Source organism: Elephantulus edwardii, unplaced genomic scaffold (genome assembly GCF_000299155.1).
Source record: "Elephantulus edwardii isolate Elephantulus edwardi_28Jun2011 unplaced genomic scaffold, EleEdw1.0 scaffold00121, whole genome shotgun sequence".
NCBI lineage: Eukaryota > Metazoa > Chordata > Mammalia > Macroscelidea > Macroscelididae > Elephantulus > Elephantulus edwardii.
Genome location: NW_006399871.1, coordinates 3,284,940 through 3,301,650, shown reverse-complemented (window position 1 = coordinate 3,301,650; position 16,711 = coordinate 3,284,940). Strand labels below are relative to the sequence as shown.

Sequence of the window (16,711 nt, the reverse complement as noted above, 5' to 3'; positions counted from 1 at the left end):
CTGTAGCATCTGGTCCCCACTGGACCCTCATCATTTCCTTCACCTGCTCCCCCCACCGACCAAACTGTGCAGCTCTGCAACTGCATCCTGTCCCATCCTCACCCTTCTGCCCCCAATCCTCACCTCCTTGTACCCTCAATATGTTTTTCCCAATTAAAAAAATATTAAAAAAGGAAAAAAAAAAAAAGAAAGCTATAAACGCCCTGCCACTAAACAATGCTGGAAGCCTCACTCATTTACTCATCCTTTCAGCTCCAGGAATTGGGTGGAAATCATCTCAGTGAATACAATATATTGTTTGATACTAACCCATGATACTAACAAGCACAGGAGTCAGATTCAGTTACTTTCCCTCCCTTTATGACCACCTAGACCACTGTTTAGATTTGATAGGGAAGGGATCTGGAGGTCTGTCTCAAAATTCTCAATAAAATGATCTTTAAATGTATGCTTTGCGAGGTCTTACGGAACAACTGAGTATGAGCTGGGGACTTGGAATGTAGGCTAGACCCCCTGGCCTTCCCCACCTCATCCAAGCACCGCGTTTGCAGGCTGAGAGGATCCCAGAGTATCTGGCGGGCATCTCAGTAGAGAAAAATCTCTCTTCCTCTCTCATCCAAGTGTATTTTATTACTTTTTAAAATGGCCCGTTTCCCCCACTTTTTGAACAATCAGCTCTACATTTTCATTTTGCACCAGGTCCAGAAAATGCTGCAGTGGGCCCTGTTCTCCATCTGCCCGCATCCTCACCTCCATCATCTGCGCAGAGAATTCACGGGTCAGGAAGACATTCAGATAGAGCAACCCCACAGACAACAGTCAGAGGGGACGCTGCACAGAACACCTGCAAGGAGGCAAGAGGTGTTGTCCCCTCTCCTCTCTTCCAGGGGACAAGAAGACAGGACTAGGGGACTAGCGGAGTTTGGAGGAGGTTATAAAAGGCTAGGAGAGAATCCCAAGGTCTTCTGGTCTCCTCTCTGAAGTAATCAAGGGTGAAAAAGGAGGCTGTGGTCTCGGGCTTTCTGGAGTTTCTCCAGGGCTGGTTTTTAAGACTGAGACCTTGTAAGCGGGGAGGCGGCTGTGGTTTCGCATTGCTCAGAGCTAAGAGGTCAGGGCTATGAAGTGGCTGTAGGGAGCTGCTCTGGGTGCTGTGGCTCCCTAGATCCTGACCTCTGGGCAGGGGTTGAAGGTGCTTTGGCCCAGCATTCTCCGCTATCCAGTCTTGGCACGACAGACAACAAGCCTCAAACTTGTTACACAGATTTCTTTCCTGTTTATGTTCATGAAGAAAGTACAGAAACGTGCCTGGGAGTGCCCACCTGGGCACAGAACGAGGAATCTGTCATACAGCTCCAGTGTGCACATTCCCCAAACGGACCATGGTGGTGTTCCTGAAGATGCTGGAGTTGTCAACAAACAGGGGACAGAGGGAGAAATGGCAGCCATGACAACAGACACCCTTGTCTCAGCCAGAAAGCATTATTTCTCCAGAGAGAAAGGGGCCAAGTGGGCTCACACATCCATACATCTGCAGGAACTTCAGCATCTCTGAAGAAAATATACGTCCTCCAGCCAGCAGGCTGACAAATGCTCATCACGTTACAAGCTGACTTACACACAGGCCTGTCTATGTGCCCTGGCACCAAAGGTCTCCTCCTTTGTCCCATGGTGTCCCTATCGCTTACCAGGGCGGGTCTGGAACAAGAGAACCTCTGCCTTGCTGGGTACAGCCAGGCTAGACCTCCCAGACAATGAAAACTGACTTCCCGCCCTGGTGCCTATTTGCTACGAGTTTCATCAGATCTTCCCAGAGGAGAGAGTGGCTGCTCCCAGGGGCCAGGCAGGCAGAAGAGCGAACTGTAGCTCATTTGCAAGGCTGCACGTGGAGCTCCTTTGTGGTAGTGCCCTTGGCTCCCAGTTACTCAAACCTGCAACCTCGGAGAAGGAATGGCACCCCCATAGTGCGTCCATGGGGAGTCGGGCTACTCGGGTCCCAAATCCCCGCTCCCCGGAGTCTCACACTTGGTAGATACAGACACATTTTTAGCTTTCACGATCGCCGTGCCCTCTAGTCCTGCTTATGCTCATCCCTCCTCTTTTAAAAAATTTCTTTCCTTGTTGTTGGGACATACACCAATTCAACCATTCCTACATGTACAGTCGGTGACGCTGATTATGATCCCCCAGTTGTACAACCATTCTCAGCCTCTTGCTGAGCTATAGATGGTGAAGAGACTGAGACTGTTAACAGCCTCACCACTTTGCTTGGCTCCACAATCAACAACCCTTGGTACCAGCAGCCTGGAAATCAAAACATGAATGACACTGGGAAAATGGGCTGTCAGAGACCTTTCCAGAGTACTGAAGAGCAACGATGTCTAAGACTAAGGTGCACCAAGTCCAGGCCATGGTCTTTGAAATTACTTGCTATGCGTCAGAAAGCTGGACAATGACTAGGGATGACAGAAGAAATGATGCCTTTGAGCTGTGGTGCTGGAGAAAAGTACTGAATATACTATGGACCATTGGAGAATAAACAGGTTTGTCCTGGAAAAAGTGAAAACAGGCTGCTCCTTGGAGTCAAAGATTCTGAAACTTTGTCTGACGTACTCTGGGCATGTTGCAAGGAGGAACCAGTCCTTGGAGAGGGACATCATGCTTGGAAGGTTGGAGGGTTAGTGCAAGAGAGGAAGAGCCTGAATGAGATGGATTGACTCAGTGACTGGGGAGACATAGGTAGGTGTGTCAGAGACGATGAGGTCTGCTCAGGATAAAGTGGGGTTCAGAGCTGTTGTACACAGGGTCACTATGAGTCCCAAGTGACTCGATGGCACATAACTACACTGCAACCACCTCCCTAAGGTTCTCATCTAATCTTTCCAGTTGCTATTGTCACTTTCATTCCATACAGAAAGTTCCTAAAAGAGCATAAAATGCTCAAAGTAGATATGTCTAGTAGTTAAGTTAAACTATTATTTGGTTTTAAGAAGCCTTCAGGGAATAATTTTCTTTGAAGATTATCTTTAAAGATTATCTCAGGGAAATAATTTTAGGGATTCATCCAGTTTCCATGGCTTCCAAATGTTGTTGTTGCTGTTGTTAGGTGTTGTCGAGTACAACTCATAGCGACCTTCTGAACAACAGGTCTGAACCTCGTCCTATCGTGTGCCAACCTCACAATCTCTGACATACTCGAGTCCTGTGCTTCAGTCACCCTTGTCAATCCACCTGGTCGAGGTCCTCTCTTTTACCTTCCCGCCACCTTTCTAAGCATGATGTCCCTCTCCAAGGAATTCGCTTCTCCTAGCAACATGTCCAAAGTAGACGAGACAATGTTTCATCATCTTTGCCTCCAAGGAGCACTTTAGATGCACTTTTTCCTAAACCTATCTGTTTGTTCTTTTGGCAGTTTATGGGATGTTTAGTACTCTTCTCCAATACGACAGAGCAAAGATATCAATTCACCTTCCGTTGTTTTTATTCATTTTCCAGCTCTCAGCAATATAGCTACTAACTAAAAAGACCATGGCCTGAATCAGGTGCATCTTAGTTCTCAAGTTTACATCACTGCTCCTAAATAATTTGGAAAGGTCCCTGACTACACTCTTTCCCCGTGGAATATGTGTTCTGATCTCTTGACTGCTGGTACCAAGTGTATTGGTTACAAATCCATGTAAGGTATGAGTGCTAGTGTCCGATGAACTGCCAGAAGAGACAAGACAGTCCACATGTTTTGAAAGTCTGTTCTATGCTCCCTCCCACCCCCTTTATATCAGAATTCTTTGGAATCTTTGATTGAAATGTTAGGAGATGGTAGCAGGGCACCAATTCAGTTCCTCTGCTATCTGGTAAGGTGTTCACTGAAACAATTAACTATATATTTCTTATCCTTTCTAACTCCTTTTCTACCCCAGGAGAATAGAGACTGATTGTGCCTCAGAGGGTCATCTGCAAGCTTATGAGACCTCAGGCTATTCCTATTTGAGGAACTACTTAGAACAGAAGCACTAAACACTAATTAGAACAAATAACTGGGATATTTCATGAAACTTGAGTTCAATTTAAGGGTAGTCAGCAGTGGTAGGGGTGAGAAGTCAGGCAAAAAAATATTTCTGTAATTCAGGTGGTTGTTCCATCCATTCAAAAGTTTCAAAGTCCTGCAATCATCCCAAGAAAAATAAGATGTAAGCAATTAAACATCTACTGAATCGGCTACAAGCTATCACCACACTCTATTTCCTGGAGTACTGGTGAAAGGGGAAGTTACTCTGAACAGAACAGTTTCTTAGAAGGGAAGAGGGCAACAAGGCCTTATGCCCCTAGATGCAGCATCTGGATTCCCTGATACAACCGTTAGCATCTCTGGGGGCTGGGCAATGACTTTTCACCTCTGAAAATTTTCTTCCTTTACGATCATACGACAAAGATGCTGGTTTGGGAAAATACGAGCACAGCATTGAGAGCTTCCTAGTTCAGGCGAGTCTTCGCTCTTCAAGGAAAAACAATTGACTTTAAAGAGAAGAGGAAACCACTGTACAGTCAGAGGGTGGAAGCAGTGGTGGACAGGTGGTACTCAGAGGGTGCCAGGGCGCTGCTGCATGACCACTACTGGAGAGCGAGGAAGGCGAGGGAGAACAGAGAGAAAGGAGAGGCAGATGCAGTCTCTTCTCCTTGCAGAACCTGGCGTCAGTGTTTCTTCCCAGGAACCCTCCCTGAAATCTTTTCCCTTCACACCAGGTGGGGTCACATCTGCTGCGCGTCTGTCCAATGATGTCCCAGCATCCGTTCCGTGGCCTGTGAGGGGAGCATACACCTCTGCAGCACTGTTCTGGCACAGTGCTTAGAATACTGTACAGCTGCTCCACTTTTATTAAGGTGGCTACCAAGCCCACCTTCACTAAGGAAGCTACGAAATCCACTCTTATTAAGGGGGTTACAAACTCCACCTTTATGCTTTCTCTTTCTCAGCTTCTGATGTATAGGGTCACTGGGCTCAGAAAGTGTCTGTTCTTTGTCTTGGCTGGCCCTGCCTGGCCTTGCTCCTGCCCCACCGCATTCAGCTGGACCTTCCTTCTTGATTCCATTGTTCAAAGAACACATTCTTTGCAGTGGAACTGCAGTTTGTAGTTTGCACCAAACTGTACTCTTCAAGGAAGTTCATCAGTGTGGTTGGAGGGGTAAAGCATTGATTTTTATCTGTCTCCTCTAGAATTTACTAGTAACTTTACAAGTTTTCCATGCTGATTTCATCATCTTTAAAAGGGGGAGGGAACAGCAACCATTTCCAAGGTATTAGGAGAGAAGTGAGATGCCATCAGTGAAAGCACCTGAGGGCCCACGTAACTGATGGCCACTGAAGATCCGTCTGTCTTTTCTTCCCACCAGAAGCTTGCTAAATGTTTGACTGCCATCCAAAACCACCAGCAGCTCTATGTGGCCAGCTTTTTCTGGGAGACAGATGTGGCAGTCTGCTTTTGTAAAGACTGAGAGCCTTGGAAACCCTATGGGGCAGTTCTGCCCTGTCTTCTAAAAATCACTCAGCATGACCGTAATGAGCGTGGCGGCCTTTCCCATCAGCCCACTCCCGCTCCGAGCCTCACTCGTCCCTTTCTCAGGACTGAAGTTCAGCCAGGCGAAGCTGTGGGGTGAAGGCAGGCCTCTACCCTGCTTGGCTACACTCGAGCAGCACTGGTTGCTAAATACTGCATTAACACATCTGCCCACCCCCAACCCTCCATCCTAACCTGCTTCACCCTGACTTGTGGAGGCATCCTCCTTACAGGAGACCTCAGCCGTCTCCTGAAGTTTGCACACCAGAGGTCCCCACGTCACACACACACGACGATATGTTTTGGAATGCTGTATTATAGCAAATTACTCATTCAAAGATTAGAACTGTACCCCAGCTGCTGCTATGCATGCCCTACAACCCCTACCCAGGAAGTCACCTGACCTCAGCTGGCAAAGAAGCAACATCAGCTCTTTCTCCCATGACTGGAATTGTCTATGAAAACAAACTCACGACACATCTTCTCCAACTGAAACCAGCCACAGAACACAAGCTTAGACACAGGATTACTCCGTCACACACTTACCACCTTCCCATGAAAAAAGCAAATGTAATATACTAGTATGGAATGAAGAGTTTACTGGGGAAGGGGTAGGCTGAGTCCCAACTCTCTCAACAAAGCGATAATGATTAGCAGTGTCCCCATAAACCGCAGCTACAGAAATTAGGAAATTACTCTAATTTCTGAAGGAGAATGGCAGAACAAGATAGAATTTTTTAAGACTGATTTAGCCCAGTGGTTCTCAGCTCAGAATTTGTTAGATACACAAATCCTTGGGCCCACCCCAGACCTGATGAATCAGAAAATCTGGGTTGGGGGACCTAGTGTTTAGTATGTCCTCTTCCTGGTGACTCCAATGTGAGCTAAGTTCTGAGACCACTACTTCTGTGCACAGGCCAAAGTCAGGGTGATTTTTAAAGAGATGAGTCAATTAAATTAACATGTAGGAATAAAGATCCAAATCTGGGTTCTTTTTTTAAGGAAATCTGGCTTCACTTTACACAGCTATGTATATTCATATAGTAGAGGTTTTATTAACATTAACACAAGTGTTCACAAACAAGTCAAGTCCTGACAGCAAAATATGGCAGCACTGCTGCATGCCACTTCCGTCAGAACCTAGGACTAATATGCAGGTATATTCCTCTCACACGCCAATGCAAAGCTGGGCTCCCAAAGCATTTCTAACTCAACCCTTAACAGGAAGTGGCTGGAGTCATTCTCTATCACAGACTTCCTCCTGGACCAGATCTATAATGTTTATAATCAAATCTGTATCACAGAATAACATATATACAGCTGTAAACTGTCTAAAGGCAGTATGTCTTATGTTAAGTGAACACAAACAAAACTGTTTTATGAAACATTTCTACATTGAAATATTAATTACAATACTGTTAGTAATTGAGTAGATGCCTTTTAACGATTTTATCTTTTTCCTTTAATTATTATTTCATTCTCAGCAAAGTCACGAATATGGATTCACAAATATTGGACTATTTTGACAAAATCAACACCTATTAAAACAGCAATGAAAACTACAGTGTGTGCTTCTAAAGTGTGCAGATAAAAGCATGTGATCTTAAGCGTCGCTGTATCTGTGTAGAGATGCCAGTTCTGACTGGGGCACAGTAAACTGTTCACGGAGTAAACAAGTGTTTTAGCCTCATTGATTCATTAAGTTGGACTTAAAAAAACTGGGGTTTTTTTTGTTGTTCTAACTAACTTAAAAGACATTTTTATAAAAACAATTTCTTCCAGTGTGAAAAACAACGTATAAGAACTTTGTAAGTAAACCAGCATAAATTTTTATTTAATTAAAAAGATGAATTTCTGTTGAAGCAATACACAAATATTTTATACACAGTCATTTTGGTGTCACCTTGAGATAATGTGAGAGTGTGGCTGTCACCACTTACCTTAGTAGCACCACTGTTTACAGAACATACTTACACATTATTTCTTTTCCTTGTCCAACACAATTTTATAAAGTTTAAACACCAATACAAATAGAACAAGTCAGAGCGAGCAGAGTTAAGAGTGTCAGAGGTGCCACAGGGTCAGGTGCCAAGGTTCCAGGATCTAAAACCCACTTCACCACTTGTGTGGGCTGGGCAGGCTCTAAGCCTCCACTCACCTTTGATAAATAGGAAATAAAACTAGAATGTTTCCTACAGTTGTTGTGACAATTTATGAGACATTTAATTCTATACCTGAAGCACCAACACGGTACACACCAAGAAATTCTCAATGAATGATGCTTACCTTCCCTATTCCTAATTAGGGAAGAACCTGGGAGCATTAAAATTCTAAACGATCCTGAGACCTTTTCCTTCCCGCCAAGCACTGAAAAGATCTACAGATAGTGGGTACAAAAGGAATCTGGACAAAATTCTATTCTAGAGAAAATAATAATAGGGTGGTCTTTTCACAGATGCCAGTATTTCAGAGCCAAAAGTATTATTAGATGCCATCTTATTTCAATCCTTATTAATATCCTGTCAGCCTAACTTCAGGCTCTGTGACAGACAGACATCCATCAAGGGGTGCTAGAGTGCCCTTACAAGGGACTCCTGGTCATGGCTAAGTGTTCAGTTGCTAAGGATAAGACGGGCATTTCAAACTTACTAGCCACTTTGCAGGAAAGAGATACTGCAGTCTGCTTCCATTCAGATCACAGGTTCAATTCAGATCACAGGCTGAGAAATCCTAGGGGCAATTCTACTCTGTCAGGCAATGTTGTTGTGACTCATTGGCAATGAACTAGAGCTTTCACAATGGTCCACGGTTAGCACACCCAAGAAACCACAAAAGATCAGAGAGAACCTCCACATGAATACAAGAAAATGCCTAGGGCGCAGTGAAGTGGGTCTGTGTGTTCCAGGAACTGTTCAAGTGAAGTTCCCTCTTACACTCAAAGGCCCCTGCTCTTAACCAGGCATTAAAAGGAAGGTGCTCGGGTGGAGGAGGGAGAGCACCACAGCTAAGGTGCTAAAGGTGCTGGAATGATCCAGAGGAGGATGGCAAGGGAGGTTGCCCAACTTGAAGACTGCCCTCACAGATGCTAAATTGGATATGTAGAGATTACTGAGATGGCATCTATTTTTTTCTTTCCCCCCCACAATAAAAGAAAAAAGTCATTAAGTAATTAGATCAAAGGCATTCCAAGAAAAACAAAGCTGTCACTGTTGTGAAGGGAAATTAAAATCACCTTTCAGTGATCTCTTGGTTTCTTAAAGTGACTAAACATTATTTTGGAACAGATCAGCAGTGATGTAAACAACTCTGGCAAGTCACTAAGCGAGAACCAGCCTGGGTTCTAAGTTCACTGACAAATATCCTAGGACGAGAGCTCCCCATTCATCAGGCCCATCCAACTTGCCTCAAGTTCCCTTCATAGTTGTTATAATAAGCATGGAGTCCAACTTGGGCACAGTAGTCAGGGTTAGGAAGCCTACGACACACAGGGCACCCCAGAAACATACCAGCAGGCTAAGATGCAGAGCCCTGTGAAGAGGATGATGGGGATAGGGTAGGATGCGCAGAGCAGCCCATGGTTGTAGAAGGCCCGCGATATCTTCTCACGCAGCCTTTCAGTCAGGGTCATCCTCAGCTGAAGTCACCTTGTAGCCATCCCGGAAAGTGACCATGGATCAGCCTGGCACACGCTGGGCAGCACAGACGGTGGCACCATCTGCAGGGGGGATCTGGCAGGGAGAGAGACATCGGCCAATTAACAGAGGTCACTTGGCTCTGAAATGCAGGGCTGCTTAACGGCTGTGCTAGATCCGGAGTCAGCACATACAGAATCCTGGTCATCGACTTAGGCTTGACGGTTAGCAGCCTTCTAATCACTCTCATCAAACAATCCAAAGATCTGCCCCTCTAGCTTCGACAATAAACTCTCAACCCTCTTCTATGTTAGGAATTTCTAAAAGGTCACTCCCCAGAGAGGATATGTGTGGCAGAAGAAAGCCCACCTGTGTGGACTTCAACTGCTTGCTTCTGCATGAGCATTGGGAACACTGTACCCACCTCCTTGGTGCCTCTGGCAGACTCAGAGAAATCCCTGGGGAAGACCTTGACACAGGTTGACCAGAAAAACCCAACAAGTTCTTATACAACAGTGATTTAATGATGGAAGAATGCTCACTGGGGTCAGCCTTCAACACAAGACACTGAAAAGCTTATACCTCGTCCATAAAAGTCCCCGAGCCAAATCCACTCTGGCAGCCGCAGGATTCTTGGCCCTAGATTTGGTTCTGGGAGTGTGAGGGCTGAGAGCTCCACCTGTCCCACATGCCCAGCTGTCCCTTTCTTTGAGTCCCAGCAGTCCAGTGAGGCTTAGGGGAACCACCTCTCCTCAGAGTCTGCCCTGAAAAGTCTGTCAGTCCAGGTGCTCTCACTGGCTGGGCTTCCCACTCTCACCGACTTCTGAGCAGGAAGACGCAGATGGTGCCTTATTCATCCCGACAAGGTTTCTGCTACCAAGATCCCCAGGCTGCTCTGGCCTCAATCCGTCCTGAAGACTGGCTCATCAACTTTTCTTTCCAGTCTCTGAGCTACCCCAAATCCTTCCAATAAATCTCCTTTTTGCTCATATAAGCTGGAATTCATTTGTGTTGCCTGCAAAGACTCTTAACGCCGATACAACCATAATGGAAAACCTTAGCTCAAGCCCAAGGGTCAAAAATTCTCTTCCTTTCTGAGCTCTCCAGTGAAATCTAGATTTACATCCACATCTCCTGTTCCATGTTAATGTTTTCTTTGGCCTGTGCTAGATGGAATGTGCCCAGACTCATGTCACGGCTTGACTAGGTGAAGCAAACTCAGGCTAGTGAGATGAGTCTTCAGCAGTGTCAGGACCAGAAACGAGAAGCCACAGCCGACCTGACTGAGCCACAGAGGAATAGGGATCATGCTTTCCACCTTCCTGGGAGTACCCCAGCAGGTGTGCATCCTAGTGCACAGTCCAGGCACCTTTGAAGGAAATACAAAGAACCTTCTGTGTGTCCATTCAGTAGGTGGTGGATACTAGAGACACAGGTGACAGCCACTGTCCAAGAGGTGGGGGACTCACCCAGCACAAGGCAGGTTACAGAGTCCCACACAGCAGACCTGCAGCAGAGAACCATCAATAGTGTTCATCTCCCAGCATCAAGACAAGCTCTCCTGGGAAGCAACGACCCCCCACTCCATCCTTACTTCGCCCTCCGGGGCATAAAAATCCCAGATACACACTTGCAGAGCGACCCTGTGAAGAGAACTCCTGAATGCGCATGGCCAGAAACCAGTTGTGGTTCTACCAATCTGTTCCTCTGACAAAGTCCCCATTTCATTCCTGAGATGCTGCCCACAATTAGGAAGTCCAGAAAATTCTGACCTTACTAAGCCCTTTTCCCAGACTGTCCAGCACACATAATGGTAACAAGGAGAGAGATAATCTACCTTGGCAATCAGCTTCTATACTTGTAACTACTAATTCAAGAAAAAGAAAACTATCCCACTTGCATTTTGTAGTAAATGCAAATCTTTCTGAATGCATTTAGTCAATTTAGGTGCCTGGAGTCCTTACTACTTACACTAATTGTTTGCTTTTCACAACAGCTAGGGAGCAAAGCTAGGGGGACGGAGTGGAGAAATCCAAATTCCAGTTCACTACAGAGCCCACCTTCCTGAACAGAGCAAGATATCACTCACCTCTGCTCTACAGTGTGAACTTCATTGCAAAGCTACCTCCTCCAAGGAAAAATGTACCCAACCTCAACCAAAAACCTGTTTTTCTTACATTGCTCCACATCCACAGGTTGTTTAAGATAAAAATCTAGAGCTCTAATTCCTAAATTTAAAGAGACACACAGTCTTGCCCTGGAGCCTGAGTGGACCTCATTATGTAAAACTACACGCTTGCTTCTGTGGGAGAAACCCTATACTAGCAAAGCGAAAGAATCTGGTATTAAGACACACAAATCAGAGAGCAGCACATGTTAAACAAAAAAGACAATAAAGCAAACAAAAAACCAACACTGTTGCAACAGGACAGATTAGCCCTGAGGAAGACTACAGAGAAGAGGTAGCCAGGGCAGAGGAACTGGCTCAAAGGATAAAGACACTAAAGAAAAGAATAGAATGCCCCTTCCTTAAGAGCGAAGTGCTAGTCAGAGGGTTTTCTAAGTACTGAAGAGCACAAGGAGTGCCCTTAAAAACCCAACCAACACATCTGCCCTGAAGAGAGTGCAGCCAGAGCATTTCTTAGAGGCAAGGACGGTGAAACTTATCTCGCTCTGGACATATTTTCAGGAGGAACCAGACCTTGGAGAGAGACATCAAGCTGAGAAAAGTAGAGGGTCAGAGAGAGAGAGAAAGACCCTCAAGAGATGAGCTGACCAGAGACTACCACAATGGGCCTGAACAGGACAGAGACCATTAGGATGGTGCAGGCCAGGGCACTGTATTGTTCATGAAGTGACATGAGTCACAGTTAACTCGACAGCACCTAACAAGAGTGGAGTGCGGGGGCAGGTGCAGCCCACCTGTCACGAGCTTGCTTAGTGAGGCACCCATGACTTTGCATGTACACAAAACAAGCTCATAAAGTAGACATTTAGGAGAAGTCATATATACAATACACTGTTGTAAAAAAGGATTTAAAAAGATGACAGCCTACTCTCGGGCTGCATTTACAAAATACTTTCTTGAACCAATTCACACATATGAAGAATCAACCAAGAACAAATAAATGTGCTAAAAGCTTGAGGGCAGCAGGTGAGAGAACATGCTATGCAGTGTAGACTCTGTCCTAAAAGGTTTCCACGTTCTCCAGCTTGCTGACCATCCTAACACCCCACACCCCACCCCAGCTTCAGCTGTACTGGACTTGCCACACTTGTTTCCTATTACGAATGTTTGTGAGGTATGTTCAAAGTGCCAAGCAGTGTGCCAGGAGTGCCAAGCAATGTGCCAGGATTCAGCTAGGCATGAATACACATAACCATAGGGCCCCTGTCCTCTGGAACTGAGGAAACAAAGGGACGGACCAACAAGTCCTCTAACGAGTGATTGGAACCTACAAACCGAGTGTAAATGATGCAGAATGCAGCAGCAGGAGACTGTTTCCTACGACCATGACTACTGACAGGTTAAAAGGAGAGCCCTTGAAGAGGCGACTACTAGCCAGAGGGACAACGGGGTGGGGGGTGGGGGGGACGACAAACCAACCAACAAACAAGGGACGCAGTGAGAAGGGGCATGTTCCCTGAAAAGGAGAAAACAGACGAGCAGGGCTTGCTGGGCTGCTGAGAGGGTGAGCAGGAAGGCATAAAAGGCAGGCAGGCAGGCAGCGGCCACATTCTGTGGCCCCAAATACAAGAGGAAATCAATAGCACTTTGTGGTTTGTTTTGTTCTGTTTTTTAAAATAAATTATTTTGAAATACACCCACTCCTTACCCACTGACCCAATTAGGTTCCTAAGGCCAGGCTATTACATAAAAGTCAGTATTATGGGAAAACGGAGGATTACCCATCATATTACAAGACAGAGGATGGCTACATCATTACATACCTGCCAAGCCCTGGGGCATCATGGCCCAAGCAAGCTTGACCTAGTGATGGTCTCTCATTGCACACTTTGGAATATATTACTTCCAGGTATGTCATTAATTCACAAACCAGTTTAGATTTTTAACTACTGCCATATATGCAAGCTGTCAGATAAGGAACAGTAAGTGTGGTGTGGGTGTGACAGAGATTACAGGAAGCTTGAAAATACAGAAATCCCAGTACCACTCTGCCAGTTTCTCCCAATGATTGCATTTTATAATAGTAAAATAATAAAACTGTAAAAAAGAGTACAATAAAGGAGCTCTGGGGGCCCAGTAGTTAAGCAGCTGCTAACTGAAAGGATGGAAATTCAAACCCTAAGAGTTTCTGCCTGAAAGGTCACTATGAGTTGGAATTGCCTCAAGGGCACACAGTGATACAACATCAAAAGCAGGAAATTGACCTTGGAACACTGAGTGTATCCAGTTCCATGACATTCTGAATCACAGTGTGCATTAAAGGCATGCAGTTCAAATCCACCCCACAGCTCCGGGAAAGAAAGGCCTGGGGTTCTGACCCTGGGTCACTGCCAAGAAAATGCATGGGGTAGCCCAAGAGCGTAACAAGCATGGTCACCAAGACTCTGAACCTACTTAATGGCAGGAAGTTTTATTTTGTTTTCAGTAGATTCTTGTATTAATTACCTCAATCAAAGTAATTCATAGATAAGGAAAAGGCAGTAACACAATGGGGGCTTAAGAGATAATGTAATTAATAAATCCTTTTTGTTGTTGTTGCTGCTAAGTATCATTAAGGGAGCCCTGGTGGCCTAGTGGCAGGAAGCTGTACTTCAATCCAAAGGCAACAAAGTTCAAATCCTCTGGCTGCTCTGAGGGAGAAGGACGGGCAATAGAAACCCGTGAGATAAACTACTTCCTCTGAAAACCCACTGGAGGGTCAGCTATGGGTCGGTTCTGACAACTTCACCTCATAGCCATTCTATGAACAGATCCAAATCCTGCCCCATTCCCGTGCCGTCCTCACATCCTGTGCCATGCTCAAGCCCACTGTTACGGCTGCTGTGCCAACCCAGCGTGTAGAAGCTCTTCCTCTCTTTCTCTGACCCTCCACCTTTCCCAGCTTGATGTCCTATTCTATGGAAAATATACCCATATGATAGAGAAAGATTAAATTTGACAACAATTTAGTTTCACCACCCTTGCCTCCAAGTCCTCCAAAAGAGTGGTAATTAATGTTATAAAACAAAATATCCATGAATACCTGCCCATATGAAAAACCAGTATGATCTGGATAACTTTCACAGAAATTAAAAAAAAAAAATCAAACTAGACCATTCCATCGGCACAATGACCTCTCCCTACGATGCCTTTACAGTCACACTCAGCTCTTTCAATCCACTTTCCTAATCCTAACAACTCACTCATCTGCACATGCCACTTTGTCATTTTTGAGATTTTCAATTAAGAATAGGATCAGATAATGTGATCTGTAAGATTAGGTTTGTCTGTTTTCTGTTCAACAAAACATCCTCTAGATCCACCCAGCCTGTTGTGTGTATCAGTACCTCCCTTCCTTTTTTATTACTGGTACTTTTATATCAGCATCTTTAATTATTCATCAACTGAGGATTATTCTAGTTGTTTCCAGCTTTTGGTTACTGTAAAGTTATTATGAATATTCACATATATACTTTTTGGATGTAAAGTCCCATTTCTTTGGAATAAATGAGTGATAACCCGGTCATATGGTAAATACACATTTATAGCTTCAGGAGCTTTATTTATTATCATCAATTTTATGTGAAGTAACTTTACGTCACAGATATAAAACTTCCTTAGCACCACTGCTGAAGAAAAAGGCTTTCACACTGTTAGTTTGAAGTAATTCCTTGGGCACTCTAGCACCAGTGTCTGGGGTACAGCATCCACCTTTTCACCAAGGTCAGGAGACATGGGCTTTTTAACCTGCACTGATTAAATCTGGAGCAGGGACAGTGCCATGTCCTGGAAGAGCAGAAGATGGAGACACGAGTAAACAGAGGGTCCAGAAAAGGCGGAGGGATGGAGCAGACAGCAGGCTGGCATCAGATCTACCGCTTCCTTGTTTCTGTAAATGGCTGCAGAGAAGCTGGCCTGAGTGCTTGGAAGTTTCATACATTCCTTGTAATCTCATAATTTCTGTTCTGTGGGTCCTCAGCACACTCATCTCCAGTTATGTGCTGCTTAAGCAGAAGGAGCTGCTGGACTTCAACATAAACGGTTTGAGGTTCTGCATGAGCACACAAAAGGCTGTTGTTACTAAAGCACTATAGAAACCTGCTTGGTCCTTCCGTTAAAATAAAAAAAACACAAAATTCAGCTGAGCAACTGAAGACTCTTCCCCTCCTTCTGATTTTCCTTCTTTTGCATTTTCTCTCAAGACTTGGCAGTTCAAAAGAAGACCCAACTCTAGTGGCGTTATAATTCTTTTTAATATTCCGGCCATCATTGTATTCAGTACCCAAGATGCAGCTGCATGGCTTCTGGAAACTTCAAGAGTTGAAGATGCAGTTGATAAAGAGTTTCCTGCTCCATTATGCTCTGGGGCATTCTGACAAAATGACACTGGTATAAAACTCTGCCTGCTCAAGTCTGTTGGTGAAAACAACAAAGGTATTGTACAATTAGCAGGTAATGGTGTACTATGTTACCTTCATATGGCAACATTTTCAGCTCTTCTTAGAGAAGCAACATCATTTCCTACTGCTAACATACCAACATTTGGGGGTTTGGTGTTTTTTTATTTTACTGGTTTGCATATAATCACCCATAAACATCGTTATTTTCTACATGCTTTTTCTGTTTTATATAATCATTCATAAATGTCATGTTTCATTCATATAATATGTGTTTTCAGACACTTTGATCCTCTGTAACCTTCAACCAACTGCCATGGGAAACAATCTTCAGGAGTTAATCTTGTTGCCTGTATCTTCTTCCTCACTGAAGCGGCTTTTCACAGAAGGAGCTCTGTCCTGATCCTACTGCTCTTGGAAAGACTACTTCCTTACCCAGAGGTTTGCTGTTCTTGTTGTTATGTGCCGTCGAGTCGTTTGCGACTCATAGCGACCCTATGTACAACAGCCCTAAACCGTGCTCTATCCTGTGCCAATCTCACTGCCTCTGACAAACCCATCCCGAGTACCCCAGTCACTGAATCAATAGGTGTCATCAAGTCAACTATGTCACAGCCATCCCAGGAACAACAGATCTGAGCCTTGCCCTCTCATGCCCATTCTCATAATCTCTGTCCTGCTCAAGCCCACTGCGGTAATAATTACTGTGTCAATCCATTGTGAGGGTCTTTCTTTCTCGGACCCTCTACCTTTCCCAACATGATGTCTCTCTCCAAGGACTGGTTCCTCCTGAAAGTATGCCTAATGAAAGTGAGTGCAGTTTCAACATGCTTACTGCTATTATTATTGTTATTATTGTTATTATTACTAATATACTGTCAAATCGGATCTGACTGGTACAGGGGGCAATTGTGCCTCCTTCAGCAGAGCATCTGGTGAATTTGAACCGCGCACCTTTGGGATTGC

At 44.8% G+C, this 16,711-nt stretch overlaps 1 protein-coding gene across 1 annotated transcript in view; it reads right to left on the bottom strand.

The window, feature by feature from the left end:
• Nucleotides 1-9,183, bottom strand: part of SCAP (SREBF chaperone) — a 53,575-nt gene extending 44,392 nt beyond the window's left edge. The window contains exon 1 of the mRNA XM_006892951.1: nt 9,056-9,183. Within this exon, the coding sequence (XP_006893013.1) occupies nt 9,056-9,177 (122 nt within the window). The 5' untranslated portion in view covers nt 9,178-9,183. The remainder of the gene's footprint in view (nt 1-9,055) is intronic.
• Between the last annotated feature and the right edge of the window lie 7,528 nt (nt 9,184-16,711).